This window comes from Neomonachus schauinslandi, chromosome X, assembly GCF_002201575.2.
Source record: "Neomonachus schauinslandi chromosome X, ASM220157v2, whole genome shotgun sequence".
NCBI lineage: Eukaryota > Metazoa > Chordata > Mammalia > Carnivora > Phocidae > Neomonachus > Neomonachus schauinslandi.
Window position 1 is genome coordinate 15593869 of NC_058419.1, and position 18589 is coordinate 15612457.

The 18589-nt window shown below is 50.2% G+C and overlaps 1 protein-coding gene across 1 annotated transcript in view; it reads left to right on the forward strand.

The window, feature by feature from the left end:
* MAP7D3 (MAP7 domain containing 3) overlaps positions 1–12443 on the forward strand; it is a 33277-nt gene extending 20834 nt beyond the window's left edge. Inside the window, exons 10-20 of the mRNA XM_044911916.1 lie at positions 57–458; positions 1015–1139; positions 1412–1614; positions 3220–3349; positions 5489–5621; positions 6626–6730; positions 7707–7760; positions 9027–9129; positions 10121–10319; positions 11211–11482; positions 12033–12443. Coding sequence (XP_044767851.1) covers positions 57–458; positions 1015–1139; positions 1412–1614; positions 3220–3349; positions 5489–5621; positions 6626–6730; positions 7707–7760; positions 9027–9129; positions 10121–10319; positions 11211–11482; positions 12033–12040 — 1734 coding nt within the window. The 3' untranslated portion in view covers positions 12041–12443. The remainder of the gene's footprint in view (positions 1–56; positions 459–1014; positions 1140–1411; positions 1615–3219; positions 3350–5488; positions 5622–6625; positions 6731–7706; positions 7761–9026; positions 9130–10120; positions 10320–11210; positions 11483–12032) is intronic.
* Positions 12444–18589: the final 6146 nt, after the last annotated feature.

Sequence of the window (18589 nt, forward strand, 5' to 3'; positions counted from 1 at the left end):
CCCCCGAGGCGAGCGTGGAAGCGGCCCCCGAGGCGAGCGTGGAAGCGACCCCCAAGGTGAGCGTGGAAGGGTCCTCTGAGGGGAACACGGAGGCGTCACGTGAAGCAGGTATGGAAGCACTCCCTGAGAGCATGGAAACGTCACCTGAAGTGAGCGTGGACGTGTCGTCCCCCGAGGCAAGCGTGGACCCGTCCCCCAAGGTGAGCGCGGACCGGTCCCCTGAGGTGAGCCTGGACTCATCTCCTGAGGTGAGCATGGATGCATCCCCCGATGTGAGCATGGAAGCGTCATCTGAGGCCAGTGTGGAAGCGGCTCCCAAGGCTAGTGTGGGCCTGTCACCCGAGGCCACGGTGGAAGCATCGCCTGAGGCCAGTGTGAAAGCACTCCCCAAAGAGAGTGTGGGAGCGTCCCCCGAGGCATCCCCCAAGGTGGGCACGGAAACATCTTCCCAGGTGAAAGTGAGCGACTCTCCACAGGTTTGTCAAGTGCCCTTTATTGACAAATTTTCTATTAAAATCTGTATATTTAGTTGTATAGGTCATGATAGGTTAGGTTTCACAACATAAGCAACTTAATATTTATAGCATTCTGTAATAAAATTAGTAAAATAGGATAACTTTATTTAAAATTCTGATATTTGTTGTATAGTTTCCCCTCAAAGCTGGAATATTAGTTCATTTTTAGTAGCAGGGAGTTACTGTTATTTGAACTGTTTCTAAACTGTGAAGAAAAGTTTTTTTGAGAAATACTGCAAACCTCTTAATCAGGATTTAGAAATAGAATTAGGTGTTGAAGTGAAAGATGTTTTACGGTAATTATTTCTGTGACCTTGAATTTTGTAATCTGAATGGTTAGTCGAGAAGAATATATTTGTACCTAATTCTCATGCTTGAAAAGAAAATGGGGAGTTTAAGGAGCTCTAATTGTATTATATTCAGGGTATTTTTGTCTAAAAAAAGCCAGCTGCAGTAAGTAAATGCTCATTTCTTAATCTGATGATCTTGCTCTGCTCAGAAATCAGAGCTGGACAAACAGGCCTCAAAGCCTGCTACCAAGAAGCGCCTGGTGTCGCACATACCGTGTTATAAATGGCCGTCTTCTGTGAGTGGGCGGCGCCCGCCTTCCCCCGTCACTGTTAAGTAAGTGGCTTATTTGCACCTGTTCCTCATAGGTATTTTACCAGGATAAATTTCACATCAGTGTTTCACAAATGAAATAATGTAGTATACATTACAATGTAAATATAAAGAGGAAAAAACTTTTAAAAATGGATTTACCCCATCCTAAAATAGTATTTCATAATATCAAGACATGATATTTTATGAAATGGCACATTATAAACTTAATTAGCACATATCTATTACAAAACCATATCAGTTTTCCCCCATTAACGGTTACTTTTTCCCAGCAGGCAAATGCAAAAGAATCGCCCCCCATCACCATCACCCGTCATGTCAAAACAGTCACAGTCTCCTCTTTCCTATAAAATAATCCCTGTTCACCGTAGCCTGTTGGCACAAAATGCATTAGGTACTCTTGGAAAGAAAAGAGAAGGAGTGCCTAAAACTGCTAACAGCTCTGAGGCTGTGAGCCAAAAGCAGATGGTCTGTGAAGGTAAGCTCCTTTACTAAGAAGTTTATTTTGGCAACATGGAAAATCTTAAGGTAGTTTGGGAATGGTCACCTTTGTTTTATTCCCCAATCTGAGGACTTCAGGGAGCGAGCCTTCTTTTGATAAAGAGAATTTAACCAATCATTGACACACTGTTTACTTTTCCTTGCCAGAGCTTCTTACTCATTTCTTTTTGGGAAATCCATTTTTGGAACTGATGTTAAAAGTAGTGGTTGGGGGGCCCCTGGGTGGCACAGTCAGTTAAGCATCTGACTCTTGGTTTGGGCTCTGGTCGTGATCTCAGGGTCGTGAGATTGAGCCCCGCGTCAGGCTCTGTGCTCGGCATAGAGTTTGCTTGGGATTCTCTCTTTTCGCCTGCCCCCTCCCCTCAAATAAATAAACCTTAAAAAAAACAAAAAAGTACTGGTTGGATGAGCTCATTGCTGTAGGTGATCCCTGGGGTCCCTTCCAGCTCTGATAGTGGATGGTTCCATGAATGGCCCTAAGGTGTCGTCCATCCTTGGAGAGAGCACATCTGGCCATTTGTGGCTGAGCAGGTGTCCATTGAGAGCTGATGGTCATTTCCATACAAAGGCCATAACATTTTACTTATTTATTTATTTATTTTTAAAGATTTTATTTATTTGAGAGAGAGAGAGAACTAGAAAAAGAGCACACACACAGAGGGAGAAGGGGAGAGAGAAGCAGACTCCCCGTGGAGCAGGGAGCCCGATGCGGGGCTCGATCCTAGGACCCCGGGATCATGACCTGAGCCGAAGGCAGATGCCCAACCGACTGAGCCACCCAGGCGCCCCAAGGCTGTAACATTTTAAATACACTAATAAATTTTTCTTTTGGAAGGATTTTCACAGTGATTTTTCTAATCACAGGAATAATCTTTTTCTTATAAATTATTCATTCCTGATGTCTTAAGATCCCTGTCATATGTGATTTATTTAAAATAGTCATCATGTGGACTGAAATAATTACAGTCTGCCTCCATGTGGTCACCTTATTTTACTGAATGTCTTAGTTTCTTTGGTTATGTAGTTAGCCACTGTATGATCAATCAGATATATTATTACCAGTGTTCATCTAAGTAGTAATTATTTAGTAAAAATTGTGCACAAATTTCAAAATGCATGCTGGATATATTTTTGTTTAGTCAGGTATTTGTATACTTCATATAGACTTTGTATACTTTCATATAGACTTTATGTATTTTATATACTTCTTATAGACTTTCTATACTTCATAAGTTTGTCTTCCTCTATGTTCAGTGTATCTTAATCCTTTTCCCCATAAGATCAGTTTAGTCAAATATCTCTCAAAACGGCTAAGCCAGAGTGGGAGTACATTATTTCATTTTGGAGCAAGTAGTTGTTAAAAAGAGACAAACTACTAATTCTGTTACTGGGAGTGGGGTTGGGGTTTTGAACCAAACCTGTTTTGTAATCACTTACTTCTAGATTGCTAGTTATTTGTAAATTGTAGACCGTGTGCATATTGTTTGGGTTTTTAACGTTGTTGGTTGTCTTGCATCTCTTTATTGGACTTAAGGGTGTTAAGTTCCCTAAGCTAACTGTTTTCCGTGTTAATTTCAACTAGAGTCTAGTAATAAAAGCACACCAGGGACTATGAATGCCAAGGAGGCAACAAAAATTTTGGCAGAAAAACGACGGCTTGCTCGTGAACAAAGAGAAACTGAAGAAAGAATGCAAAAGGAAAGGGGGCAAAGGTCAGCACAAACCCACTCTTCCTATACACTCAGTCTTGGCTGGGGCCCAGATTTTGAAAGTCAAAATGTACCTTCAGGTTAGATGTACTATAGATAATGGAAGAGTAACTGACTTTTTCTTCAGTGTGAATCAGAAATGACTCGTTGCCTTCGAAACAAATGGGGAAAGCATCTCCAGCAGAGAGGACGCTGGTCTGTAGAGAGAGGGTGTAGTCGTCTGTGGTAGCCATGCATCGTGCGAAAAGATGCATAAGGAGGCCAGCACTTGGGTCAGGGTCCCATATCTCCGCAGGAACATCCGAGTGATCACGCCAGGCCATTTCTGTTGGCATTCACTGGGCTCAGCCCCTTTCTTTGTTTCAGAAGTCTTTTGTAACTTTAGAATTTGTAAACCTTGAAAGTGTACTTCCTCATGTTTTGCTCGGGGTGCTTTCCAGTGACTTTTGTGACACCTCAATCTCATCAGTCCTTCCTGGAAGGCTTTCCTGTGGGCAGCAAACCTCATGTACACTTGGGTTCATTCTAACTCCATCTCAAGGCTTGATTTAGGGCCCTGGAATATAAAACTCTGTCCACTGCCTGCACCGAATAACTACAGTCCTGAGTTTGTTTGAAAGTATTAAGTGTTTGAAATGCAGTCACATGCTTTCAGTACACTTTATATGGGTTTGGAAGAAAGAAGGGATGTTGTGAATAGCAAAAACAACATGTTAACTTGAAGAACATCATTCATTGCTTCGTGTAAACAGCTCATTTAGCATTTTATTTTATTTTATTTATGTATTTTAAAGATTTTATTTATTTATTTGACGGAGACACAGCAAGAGAGGGAACACAAGCAGGGGGAGTGGGAGAGGGAGAAGCAGGCTTCCCGCCGAGCAGGGAGCCCGATGCGGGGCTCGATCCCAGGACCCCGGGATCATGACCTGAGCCGAAGGCAGACGCTTAACGACTGAGCCACCCAGGCGCCCCTCATTTAACATTTTAAAAGCCCTGCGTACTGGTCATTGTGGATGGGCTTCCCTCTGGGCACCACTGGATCCTCCTTTAAATTATCATGTGTGAGATTGGGTGTGAACATGTGTATAATGAGGCCTTTTGGAGGGCCCCATGTGTTTAACAGTTAAGGAGTGCCATTTTTTCCTCTCCTTTTAAAATGCAGAGTAGCCCACTAATTGATCAAAATCTTTTTCTACTACCAAGAGCTAGTTTCCCCCATTTAAAAAGGGTAACATTGGGGTGCCTGGGTGGCTCAGTCGGTTGAGCGTCTGACTCCTGGTTTCAACTCGGGTCATGATCTCGGGGTCGTGGGATCAGGCCCTGCATCAAGCCCCGAGTTGAGCCCTGCTTCAGGCTCAGCGGGGAGTCTGCTGCTTTCCTTCTCCCTCTGCCTCCCACTTGCACAGGTGCGTGTGCACTCTAAAATCTTTAAGATTTTATTGGAGAGGGAGAGTTAGCACGAGAGGGGAGAGGGTCAGAGGGAGAAGCAGACCCCCTGCCGAGCAGGGAGCCTGATGTGGGGCTCGACCCCGGGACTCCCTGGTCATGACCTGGGCACCCCTAAATAAATAAAATCTGAAAAAAATAAATAAAAAGGTGAAATTGTGTAAATTCTGTGCAGTAACATAGCAAATGTAGTGAGTCTGGTGTAAGTATAAGTTGTGTTCCTATATATAAGTGGTTTCACTATAAAAATGCATGTACAGGGGCACCTGGGTGGCTCAGTTGGTTGAGCATTTGACTCTTGGTTTCAGCTCAGGTCAGATCTCAGCCTCGCGTTGGGCTTTGTGCTGAGCGTGGAGCCTGCTTGGGATTCTCTCTCTCTCCTTCTCCCTCTGTCCCTCCCCCCACTCCTGTGCGCACGTGTGTGGTGCACTGTCTCTTTCTCTCTAAAATAAGTAAGTGAATCTCGCTCTCTCGCTCTGTCAAATAAATAAAAATCTTTTTAAAAAAATGCATGTACGGGGGCACCTGGCTGCTTCAGTTGGTGGAGCATGCGACTCTTGATCTTGGGGTTAGGAATTCGAGCCCCATGTTGGACGTAGAGATGACTTAAAAAAATGCACGTACGACTGCAAGCTGTATATGGTAGAGACTGAGACAAATACTAAGGGCTGTTTAAATGTGCTGTGTCATTAGCAAAACGAAGGACGTAGCAGGGAAAGCTGTGGAAGGCCAACAAGAAGAATTCTTGAAACTGGAAGATGGGCAGCAACAGAAGGAAATAAAGAAAGGATGTCCAGATCCAGAAGACCAGAAAGTGCTACTACAGGTTTGCTGGCTCTCTACTTTATCAGGGGTTGAGAACCAGATTCTAAAATTCATTTGAAACCCAAGGCAAAAATCTGTTTCTCCAAGAAGGATGGTGAACAGATGCAGCCTTCTCTGGCTGCAGTTTTCCATTATAGTCTAGCCGCTACCCAGTGCTGCTGCAGGTCATGGCCAGCCACCCTTGGCAAAATCCTAGAATATTTTCCAAGTGAAACAGAAGCAGAAAGCTGAGAATTATAAATTAGTAGTTTTTATTTTGTCTTTATAAACATTGCAGCTTGGTTTCAGGAAGTCCCATTGCTCGCACAGATTAAATGTCCTGTGTGAGTTTTCCCAATCCTGCGCTCTTTGGTGGCGCTCACAGCTGCAGTCCACATACCCCCTGAACAGAGACGATAAAAATTACGATTGCCTTTAAAAGTTTAAAGTCCTCCAGTTCCTCAGTAAGAATGTCTCACCCATGCAAATTCAAATCCTCTGGTAAATAAATCCACAAACTGAGCTCAGACTCCACTCAGCTTGAATTACTAACACAGCCTACTTAATATTCCAGTTTTAGTGTATCACTTAATAAAATCAGTTGTATGTCGCATAAGTGGTTGTGTGCATTTGCATTCCTCGGGAAGCTACCTTTAAGGATCCTCCCAGTGCTTTTGAAAGGTGTAAGACTTTTGGCCCCTGTTGCTGTGGTAATGGATAGCTACATAATCACTGACTTTGGAACTGTAGTGGCCTGATGACCCCTGTGCTGGAATGGTGACCCTGAGGTCCTGGAGGGGACTGACATGGCTTCTAAATCCTCAAGACGATGGTTAGGCTGGTTTTGTGCATTTTTAGCTAATGTTTTGAAAACTGAGAATTTACGAATGACGTGCGTATAGGTACTGTCAATCAGAAGGTTACATTCTTTTATGCTGGATAACCTTTATTTAACTTTTTCAGCTGTTGTTCTCAGTTATCACTCATATATTGAGAGTAAGTGGTATTTTTATGCAAATTTTCTAGAAAGGGGCCGCCAAAATAAAAGCTCAGGAGGAGGCTGAAAAACGCAAGAAGGAACAGGAGAGAATTATGTTACAGAATTTGCAGGAGAGATTAGAGAGAAAAAAGGTACTCTTTCTGTTTTGGGAGTTTGGTTCGTTTCGAATATAATGTTGGGCACATGATTTTAAAACGTGTTCTTCAAAGTCACAAGTAAGCGGTGTGCTAGCCTCTGGTAGTTTTCCCACTGCAACTCTCTTCTTCCTTATCCAAGGATCTCACCCTTCCTACGTAGAAGGGTCTCTCTTATTGACCTCACCTGTCCATCACGGACCACTGGTGACCAGTACAGTGACACCTCAATATCACAAACCCCTGGAAACAAAGCTCCTTTGAACAGAATCACTCCGGTCATGGGAGTGGTTGGTAGAAGTTAGTTTCTTCTGGACTGGGCTGGAAATTGCAGCAGCTGAGTGGGAGGGAGCAGCAGGTGCAGGCTTCTCTCAAAGGCCGAGGTGCAGGCCGTTTGTAAAGTGGGACCTCACTTTGTGCAACTCATTTGGCTTGTCTGGGGTCAGAGGAGGCCCCAGTCCAGGCTGCAAGGCCTCTCTGTTGGGAGATAAGTCACCCTGAGGAGGCCAGGTGTGCACCAGGGAGAAAATTCTTTCCCTCCTGTGTGTGTACTCTTTGCAGCCACAGACTTCTGACAATGTCACATCATTGGGGTGCATTCTTTTCATTAATATCCGCTTCAGTCATGGTCTGTTCAGACTAAAACGTTAAAAAGTCTTAACTGGTTTGCAGTAGTATGTGCTTTTAAGTCATGAATTTCTAAGTCTACAAAATTAGGAGTGAAAGGTAATTGGATTTCGGGGTTAAGATGGCTGGTTTAGCTGCTACCCCTCCAGATGTTTCCTGGATGGCTGACACTGGGGTTGGGAGGACCGCGGCAGCTGCCTCGGGGTCTCAAGGTGGTGAAATCCGTGGCTTGGGAGCAGTTCTGATACATCTGCTTGTGGAAAATGGAAGTAATCAACTTCTTCAGGACCGCTGGTTTTTTTTTAAATCTGTATTCATGTTTGAATTTTTATTTCCCTTTAAATAGAGAATTGAGGAAATTATGAAGCGGACGAGAAAGACAGATTCAAATGCCTCAAAGGTAGTCTATGTGTCCCCACCAGCAGTGCGTAAGAAATCCTGTCGCTTCACCTTCTTGCCGACTTTGCCATTTTTGCCAGTCTGGTGGTAACTCAAGCATCTCGCTCGCATGTCCCTGATTATGAAAGAGGTGGAGCACATTCTATCCTTAATTAGCTGTCCTGTTTTTTCTTGTGTGAGATGCTTGTTCGGGTCTGTGCCCAAAGCCTTTGGGTTGATACTTGTCTTTTTCTCACTCACTTGTGGTTCTTCAGCTGTTCTGGATGCTGCTACTTCCTTGCTTGTTTGTGCTGCATCTATCTTCTGCCAGTTCGCAGCCTGTCTTAACGCGCGGTCTGCTGTTGCATAGAAGTTCTTAATTCGCACACTACCGAGTTGATCAGTAGTTTTTGATGATTGATGAACTCGAGTGCCTTTTCATCTGCTTTTTGGCCATTTGGAGATCTGCTTTGGTGAAGTGCCTTGTCAAGTCCTTCGTCCATGTTTTTGTTTGGTGGCTGGCCTCCTTTTTACTGATGTGTTGTTTTTCCCCCCTCTGCTTATGGGCCCTGTACATGTGTAATGGTATTGCTGTGGTTTGCCTCATACTCTCATATAATGCCTTTTGATGGACAGAAGTTCATTTTCATGAAATCAGATTGAGCAGTTTTTTTCCTTTATGGTAAGTGCTTTTTGGGGGTCGATCTCACAAGTATTTGCTTACCCCAGCATCCTGTCTTTTGAGGCATCTCATGCCTCTAAGGCCTTTTCCCTCCAAATTCTATGCCCTTTACCCTTTGTGCTACCAGACTGGTATTTTAGCTCTTTCCAGTTCCCCAGTGTGGTCATTCATATCATGACAATTTAGAATACAAATGTCATTTCTAGAAAATGCAGCGAGTCACCACCTGAAAGCTCATTTAGCCTGCTGGCCTGAGAAGTTTCCCCTCAAGAGGCAGCCAAGAATTTTTTTTTTTTAGCCGTTCCATCAGTTGGCCCTACGTTGGCTTAGTTCGGACTCTGAGCAGGCAGAGGCCCCATGCCAACCATGGCTCCCACTCGGGGAAGTCTTTCATTCTTGGAGTGTCTTTCCCTAACTGAAAGACACAACTAGGGCCACCTGTTCTGTCCCCTGTAGTCTTGGGGCCCAAGAGGTTAGATTTTTTTTACCTTTTAATTGATGAAAAATAGCCATCAGTCAGTCCAGCATGAAGCCTGTTTTCTTTGAAATAGCCAAGTCACGCTGACGGAATATTAGATGTAATCGTGACTTCTTTTCTCATCCTAGGCTGCAGAACCATTTGTTGATAACACGTACGAGGAGGACGAGGCGGACGACGAGGGCGAGTCGGAAAGTGACGACGATTCCTTTGATGACCTGCGTCCATCAGGTTTGCTTGCCTTTTGAGTTCTGTTAGTCACCATGTAGGAGTTGGACTGTCTGGGTTCATCTAGGGGCTCCTCTACTTCTGAGCTGTGTGGCTTTGGGCACCTTACTGAAGCTCTCTGTACTCAGTTTCCCTACCTGAAAAAGGGGAAGCGAATGTGGTCCTCCTAGGGTAGCACGAGATTGCAATGGGGTGATCCACGTCGTGCTAAGAACAGTACCTGACGCATAGGCAACTCTCGGGAAAGCCCACTACGGTGGCGACCGTTATTCTTGTACAGCTTGTGCTGTTAGGCTGTAGGTAGTACCTCTCACCCGGATGCGAGGCTTACGAGCACGTCCTGGCTCCCGGCCTTGTACGGCACCCGTGACCGACCACAGGCAGACTGCCGCTTTCCAGCTCCCGGAGAGAACCGTCCCAGCTGTCTGAGATGCCTGGCCGAGTCCCTCCTGGGTGGGAACTGCTCTGTGCAGCAGTACGAGGCACTCTTTACCCCACAAACGGAAACGAACATGCAAGTCAGGCCCTCTACTGGGGCAGCAAGGACACAGAGGGGAGGGGACCTCGCCTCAAGGGAGCCTGTGGCGAAACGGAGGAGCACACGGTGACACGGCTGCCGGCTGGTTGGCCCAGATGCGGCGAGAACAGAGCAGGCGGAGCAGGGCCAGGTGCAGGCAGGAGGCAGCAACTAGAATCGAGGCTAGAAGAAGAGTCGGGAGGAGGGGTAAGCAGCCCGCTGCCCGCTGCCGTCTGGCCTGCCACTCTTGCCTGGCAGAGGAAGGAGGGCAGGTTCCTCAGAGGTGGCCCCTTCGTGCTTTGAGGCCGGAGCAGGCCCGTGCGCTGGGCGGCACCCTGCACCCCACCATCCCGCTGCATGGCCCTCCCTGCCTGTAGGCGGCCGCTGTGCCCTGGCCCACCACCATCACAGCCTTCGCCTTCTGTTGCCTTCGTTGTCAAAACTCCAGTTTTAATCTTCTTCCTTTTGTTTTCCAAGCCTTTATAAATGGCATGGATTCATCCACAAAACTCAAAACACATTTTAAAAACATGAAGAAGAACACTCCCAAGCTGGTGTTTTTAGACGCCACTTCTGGCCAAGTCCATAGAGAGACAAAAACATTTTTTAATGGCGACATGAAAAACTTCAGACAAAAAAGTGCGAAAGACCCTTTGGCTCAGGCAAAGGGTACCAGGTGAGTCACTCAGCGAGTTTATCAGCATAAACTTGGTGGGAGTCCTACACCACATTATTGACTGAGCTCTTAGTTTGTACCAAGCACTGTGTCAAGTACTCCCAGAAATAAACTGATCCCCACAGCAGCCTTACTAGGTAAGGGCTATCATCTTCACTTTTACAGACGAGGAAACTGAGGCACGGAGAGATGACGGGCCTTATTTGCCCAACATGCCGTTGTGATAGGGCAGAGCCCACATTCAAACCAGATACATCCGGCTCTAAGCTGTGCTTTTGTGCCCACTGGTTAGCATTTGCTCATAAAACCTGGCGGGGGCGGGGGGGGGGGGGGCATTGAGTGACTGCTTCGTACCCGGTGTTTGATGTTGCCTATTCTGATGCTCATTGCAACCCTGACTTCAGTATGGATGTCATTTTACATACGGGGAAACTGAGGGTCAGAAGTTAGGTCGGAAGAGTGGGAATAGGTTCTTAGGAAGGCTCCCTGGGGGTTGCTTAAAAAGACATGAACCTCCAAGGCCCACGGGAACATGAGGGGCCGAGAGGCACAGTGACGGGCTGGACCGAGCCCTGGAGCGGGGAGAGCCGTGTCCGTCTCCCTCCACGGTTCCGCCCGAGTCCCGGATCTGCGTGAAGTGGGGACGGGGCTTCTGGAGCCCTGTGTGCTCAGCTGCTCCTGGCCTTGCTTAGTGTTTGCTGAACCCTGGAACTTGGCAGGACACAATTTGGAAACCGGTGTGGTCTGTGATCTCTAGGCTCCCTTCCCGCCTTCCCATGCTAGGATTCTGAAGGAGAAGTTCCTTATCCTTCGTTTAAGGATAAAGCTGCTTTCAGGACAAAACTTTGGTTTTGGGATAGTCAGGATTCTAACCCAGGCATCTCTTACCAGATCGTCCAGCAAAAGAATGACCAGCCGAGCAGCAAAAACCAGAAAGGCAAGTGAAACCTGTAACACCGTGGGACCCTCCAAGAGTTTATATCCAGAGGCACAGGAGTGGATCTGTGACAAAATTATTGACATCAGAAATGAGGCAGAGTCCCTTATGTCCAGTATCCCTCCTGATAGCCGAAAATACCATCTGAAAGGTTCCATGACATTCCACCAGAGTCCCCCGTTGCCTTTACACAACAAGAAAAGCAAATCTGTTCCTGCTCCATCGGGTAAGGCCTCCTCCTGTTTTTACGTTGCTTGAAAGGCAGTTGGCCATGAACCCTCCTGCTTATGGCTCTTCCAGGCCTTCTTGGCACCCTGTAACTTTGAGGCAAGTAGGGAGACGGTGGTGGGTCTGAAGGCTAGTTTGGTATCAAAGGGTCTTCCATTAAGTTGGTTTTGAGAGAGTAAATGACTTTTGATTCTAGTTTTGATGCCCTGCGTTTCCTACCAGATACACAAAGTAGGTTCTCGTCAGCCCCCCTGATCCACCAACTGCTTTCTAGCATGCAGATAATCATTTAGGGCACAGGGTTAGTCAGCCCTTTGGACTTAGTCTCTTTGCTCTTCTTTCTTTTAAGAAGCTTTCTTTGAAATTGAGAGGCAGCTTGGGCCTGTTTGGGGGTTGGGGTCCTGGGGGCACCAGTGTGTCAGCAACGTTGGGTCAGGGAGGGGGGGCATTGCGGAAGGTCCCGGACCCACCACAAAGAGAGGCTGGGGCCCAGTGGCAGTAAGACCAGCATCTTCTCTACTGTTCTTTTTCTTTTTCCCTCCGGTCAGATCTGTAAACTTCGCGCAGCCCAGAAGAGAATTCGTCATCTACTCTGGATCTCAACTTCCAGACCCCCTAAATTTTGTGCCTCTGACTACCAAAATGACCATCAAAAACAGGGAAAACATCAGACAGACACCTTAATGTCACCTTAATGCTCAGAAGCAGGTTATCATCTTGACTCTTGCCAACAGCAAGGGCTCTGAGTAAAGAGTCATTTTTGTTTTCCTGTAAAAACCTCCACTGTCTCGTTCTTGTTTTCCGGCCGGGGTGTGTGAGCGCACCCAGCAGTGGTCACTCTTGAGTTTCTAAGCTGAGGGGGAGTTTTCTCTCTTAAAGTACTGCTTATCCCGTTTAACAGGTACATTACTTCCGCAATTCAGAACAGACGTTCGATCTCGTAGAGGCCGTATGGGGTGTGCGAGGGACTCGGGATTGCTCACAAGAGCTCTGCTGGCTTGTTTCTAATAAACAGGAGGTTGCAAAATGTAGTACGTCACATGTTACCATTACGTCTGTATGTTTTTAACTCTGCCATCACCCGAGTGCACAGGCCCTGGCACCCCGAGATGCTCCAGGTCCTAGAAAGTGTGCCCTCGGGACAGTGTTAGCACCTGCCGTGCTCATCAGTGTTACTTTTTTGAAGTGCACCTTGGGGGTTTATTTCCAAAACTGTGCAGTGTTTTTATTGTACCTAAAGCAGTATCTGGCTGCTGTCCGGCGGGGCACATGCCATTCCCCTGGGTGTTGGCAGCAGGTCGTCTTTGGGTCCTCGTGCCCGCCAGGCCTGCGCTTTGGGGTGCGGGCCCAGAGCTGCTTGCCTTTCCCTAGCCACTGGCTGCGAGTAAGCACAGAAACAGTGCCATTCTTTGGTCCCCGTGATAGATAGGCGTGCACACACACGTGCACACACACGTGTACGCACGTATGCCCGTGCATACACGTCTGCGCACACACAGGATAGGTTTCCTGAAATCCGTCAAATTCTGCTTATACACACCATCGACTAAGACTTGAGTGCACAAACCCCTACCCCTAATGGGTTTTCTGGTGAATCACAACGAGTTTCAAGCAGGCCTGTGTTCCTTTCTAGCCACCAGCCTTGGATTAGTGAAAGGAAGGAATTCTTTCTGATCCCTTAGTTCTTGGCCATTCAGAGGACTGTACCGTTGTTGTGGATTAGAGCTTGGTGCCTTAGAGTTGAAAACTGTTTTTATACACTAGCTCTTTCGTATAGAAGGCAGAGACAGTCATCCTGACAAATGAGTTTCTGGTATTTTTCTGCACAAATGTCACATGTTGGAACACTGTTACACCCGCATTTGTATGTGTGCTCTGTAAAATAAACTTTGCAGATAAAGCAAGTTTTCTTTTTCATTCTCATCACAAAACACGTACTGCTTACTGTTGGTGCTGTAAAGGGGTCCCTAATAGGTAACCAGGCTTTGAACGGAGGCAAGTGGCAAGTTCCGTGGAAGGCGAGCAGATCCTCCGCTGCCCCCCTGCAGCTCCCGGTGACGTGGCAGAGCTCCACTCGTGGGGCGCCGAGGTGCGAGCCTTGGCATTCTGTGCCCGTCTCGGTGCTTGTTAGCCTTGCTGGCCGTGGCTCTTCACTTCTCCCTGAGGCTGGTGACTGTAAAGTCGTCTTCTGTTGGGCCGCCTGGGCGGCGCCGTCAGTGAAGCGTCTGCCTTCGGCTCAGGTCACGATTCCGGGGTCCTGGGATCGAGCCCCGTGTCCCCTCTGACCCTCCCCCCTGCTCATGTGTTCTAAGTAAATAAAAAAAAAAATCTTTGAGAAAACTTTTAACTGTGGTGAAATTCATATTCACCACCTGTATCTGGTTCCAGAACATTTTCATCACCCTCAAAACACCCGTCCCCTTTAAGCAGTCACTCCCCACACCTCTCCCCAGCCCTTTTAGGGGCCTCACTCTCGGTGCCTGGCACGGAGGAGAAGTCTGCGCGTGCGCTCGGGCCGCGACGGGGCTGTGACCGTGCACATCTCCTCCGGACCTCCCCTTTCCCGTGCGTGGCTGACCCCATGTTCTGACCTACTGCAGGTGTTCAGTGTCCCACCCGGAGACCTGGGACACATGTTCGGTTCTGCTCGGTTTTGTTTTCGTCGGGCGAGGTCCCCGTTTATCCCGTCTTTGGGGTCTGGTGCCGAGGAGAACGGCGGCACCCAGCCCCACTTGGCCTTCCACGTTGTGGGTCCAGCTGCTGCAGCTGCCCCCCACAGGATGCCCCGGGGTGTGCACACCACCCGCAACGCACCCACAGCTCCCAGGTGGTGCACGCTGGCCGAGCCCCCCTCCTCTCTCTGGGCCGGTGCCCTGGAACCTGGTGGGGGGGGGGGGGATACAGGACCCCTTGGTTCCTTCACTTGTTCCTTCCTCTCTGGGCAGTTTCTCGGGGTCTCTGCCCCTGAGGGACAGGCCCCTAGCTTCTGCCAGTGGGTTCTGCGTGGGAGCCCGTTTCCTGCGCCCGCGTCATCTCGCGCAGGTACGAAGCCTTGGGACAGTCCCGCCCCCTGGCCGCCGCCGCGGGGCGCTATGCCAGACAGGGACTGCAAGTCCTGAGTCTTCGCTGAGGTGGCAGTGAGTTTGCTCTGGGACTTGGCTTGCATTTTCTTTTTCTTTTTTTTAAGATTGATTTATTTGAGAGCGAGAGAGCACAAGCAAGGGGGAGAGGCAGAGGCAGAGGGAGAAGCAGGCTTCCCCACGGAGCAGGGGGCCCGACGCGGGGCTCGATCCCAGGAGCCCGGGATCATGACCTGAGCCGAAGGCAGACGCTTCACCGGCTGAGCCACCCAGGCGCCCCTTGGCTTGCGTTTCCATGCGACTGTGCTATCATCTCGGAGTCCCCTTTTAGTCCCGAGGAATCCCTCCTTGTGGCGAGAGCCAGATCAGGAGGTGAGGCAGGAATCGGCCGCAGAAGCCTGGAGGCAGGCTGGCCGCCACATTCCATCAGGGGCCCATTCCCGGTGGCCCTTTGGGGCCCCCGCCCCCCGGGGCCATGCAGGCCTGGTTTGTGGAAGCAGGCCCTGGAAGAGGCCACCTTGCTGTTGCAGTGTTCCTGTATGGGTGTGTCCAGGGGTTCCCTAAGTCTCGCAATAACTATAGTTACATTTACACGTGCCGTGTGCCAGGGACTATATTAGTAGTCATCTTTTTAAGCCCTGTGAGGGTGGGTATTCATTTTTACCTAGAAGGACACAGATCGGTGCAGACTGGCGCTCGTTCAACCTCGTACAACTAGGAAGAGGCAGAGCTGATGCTCAAATTCAAGCCTGATCGTAAAGCCAACACCCCATCTTGCTTCACGAGTGGGAAGGGTCCTGTGGCTTGCGTGGCAGGTAACAGACTGCCTTTGGTGCTGGAGGTACAAGTAAATTTGCCAACGTTTATCGAGTGCTTTTCCTGGGGGACAGTCGCCCTGCTAAGCGCGCGTCGTACTATGTGATCTGCATGTGATTCTGGGAGGTCGGAATTCTGTCTCCTTTGACAGGCGAGGGAGGCAGCTCCGAGAGGTCAGGTAAGCTTGCCTGTGGCGTCGGGGGCCTACTGAGGCGCTGAGCAGCTGGGATTTGACCCCAGGCCGTCTGCTCCAGGACCCACCCTGTGACCCACGGGTAGGGATGTTCTTGATATTCTGATCCCCGTAATTACCAGGGAGAGCAGGGTTCTCTGATGCCAAGTTGCTAACTAGAAATCTCCCCTCCTTCCTCCTGTGTCTTAGTCACTCTGCAGACTGAGTACTGAGCAGGGACCTGATGGTTTCCTCATTGTGGTGCGGCCCCCACTGCCTCTGCCGCGGGGGCTCACCATTCCTATGGCAATGCCTGGTCACAATGGCCCCCGGCAGACCTCTCGGACCTTCCGCATTCGCATCTGCAAAACGGGGCGGGAGTGCCATCAGCGGGGGCTGTGAGGGTTCGCTATCGAGCCAGACCTGTTTCCCCGGGCAGGAGCGGGGAGGCGGCGGCCTGCCAGGAGGCCAGGGCAAGGGGCGTGTGCTGGGCCGGGCCGGGCTTGTGCGGCACCCACGGCCGTGGTCATGGTGCAGCATTTTCGCAGCAGACCCCGGGCCTGCCGTGGGCTGGAGTCTTGCAGGCCTAGTGGGATTGGAAGGCCGAAGGGTGGCACAGGATGGAGGACGAGCGTAGAATCTAGGGCAGATGGGGGCAGTTGGGGAAGGAAGGGGCTGGGAGCAGTCAGGGGACGCGGGGGGAGGGGGGCAAGCACCAGCTCAGTGAGGAGGAGGAGGCCTGAAGAAGTCCCCACTCCATCCCAGGCTTGTCCTCTCTGGGCTCTGTCCCTTGCCGCCATCTCCGTAACCCAGCCAGCTCCCTTGGGAAGCAGAGGGGTGCCACCCCAACTCCCCACCCCGCCCCTGCTCCCTTGGGGCCCCAGATGACCACTTTTTGTGGTTTTAACTGCTCGTTTCTCTAGGGAGACAGACACAAGGGGATGTCACCTGTTCACAGAAATGCCCATGGTTTCTTGCTGACAGGTTTTGATTGCCCGCTAACACGGTCAGGTCCACGTTAGCACCAAAGGGTCCCTGCCTGTGGCCCCAATGCTCCTCAGACCGTCGCCACCAGGGCCAGCCACCAGGGGGAGCGAGTTTCTCCCGGCGACCCCGGGCCGGCGGGGGTGGGGGTGGGGGTGGGGGTGGGGGGTTGGCGCAGCGGTTGACAGCAGCGGATCCGCACTCCGGAGGGCACAGGGAAGGGGCAGCCGACCAAATGGGGCCCGTGATCCTCTGACACCCTCCAGCGGCCATTCCCTTCCCCCGGCCAAAGAAAACCGATGCCCTTTTTAAGGGATGTGAGCATCTGCCAAATGCTTCTTTTGGGTCAGAGTGGGGTTTTGTTGTTTTTAACTGGATCCAAGTGCTCTTACAGGTTTTATCTTGCTTAGAATTCCTCTGTTCTGTGCAACCGCACTGAACGGAGCCCGTGCTTGGAGGGAGGAAAACCGTCCCTGGGCTTCTGGGATGAGTCGCGTCCCCTGAGGGCAACCCCGGCGGCAGAAGTGAAAGGCCCAGGCGAGTTATTTATACGCTGCTTTATTTCTGTAAGGATACACTGAAACGTTAGAGGATAATAGCGAATGACACAAGGTAGAAATGAGACCACTCCTACGAGAACGTCCTATGCACTGGCAGTACGGTTTTACTCGTGATGCTGTCCCGTTACGCTATGTATGGCCTAGAACAACGTCGATGAGAGTACAGGAGGGAGGGCAGCCTGCAGCTCAGGGAAGCACTACGTGGGGCTCCGGTTCCGCCCGTGAGGGTGGCCGCCGCTCCCCCAGAGGTCCAGCTAAGCTCTGAGGGACAGTCTAAGAGTCACAAGAGGCGGGACTGGGCGGGCCTGTTCACCGACAGGGACCAGGAGCAGACAGCTCCCGCGTGACAAGGGATTCAGCTCGGCCCCGTTCGGAGACGTCCTAGCGTGGCCGTGGCCGTGGCCGCCCTGGTGCCTACTCAGCTACCCCTCTCGAGTGTTTGTGGGATGAATTTCAAAACTGCAGGAACCTTTGAGGGTGTGAAAATATCGACATGCAAGTCTCCAAACCCATAAACTATGTTACTATTCGTTAAAACAAAATCGTTAAAAAAAAAAAACAACAAAACAAAACAGAGAAAGGGCAGCTGGGTTAGTCTTGTTAAGCTTCCAGAAGGATTCGCTGTGACAACGTTCCTGTGAAACAGGCTCGTTCTCTCGGGTCTGCCTGCACGTTCCACGCTCGGAAGTAGGAACGTTCAGAAAACACGCCACAGGGGGAAATGGAGGTTAGTACTGGGGCAGGGGGGCGGGGAGGTCAGTTTAGAGGGACTTACAGCTAAAGTTCAAATGTTAACTTTCTGGAAATTCGTGTTAGTCGTTTGAAAGCACAAAAGAACGGAAGGGAGATCCTGATGAGGAAGTTCAACCATGCATTTCGCTAAGCTCGCTGTCTGCTCACGGAAGTCATGGGCAGCCGCTGCAACTCTCGCGGGTCCCGGGGACGCGATGGTCCCCGGGGGGGGGGGGGGGGACGCGGCGGGACCCGGCTGAGCGGCGAGACGCAGCTCAGCGGGGGCCCCGCGCCGGGGCGTCTCGCTCGCATCCCTAAGCAGCTAGACGGCGGGCGCCGGCCGGCGCCGGGACAAGCATGCGGAAGAGCGGCTCCAGCGGCTCTAGCTACGTGCGGGTGTCCTCACGGGGGACCGAAGCCGGCGGCTGCGGCCTAGTGCGGTCACTAGTGCGGTGACGGGCGCCCTCCGGGGAGGGACACCGTGAGATGGGGGCAGTGGCAGCAGGAGCGCTGCGGGGGGGGGGGGGGGGGCCGCTCTGGCCCGAGGGGTGGGGAGGGCGCGGAGAACAAGACTCGATTCCATTGTACAGGACAGGAGCCCCTGTCGCTTTACAGCTTTTTGGCACAGTCGGGGCAGTACACCTGCTCCTCGTGGAAGACAAAGCGCTTGTTGGCCAGATTCACGGAGCACTTTTTGCAGTGGAAGCAGTAGTCGTGCCAGGATTGTCCTTCATAGGCCACCACACTGGAGCCTTTACCAA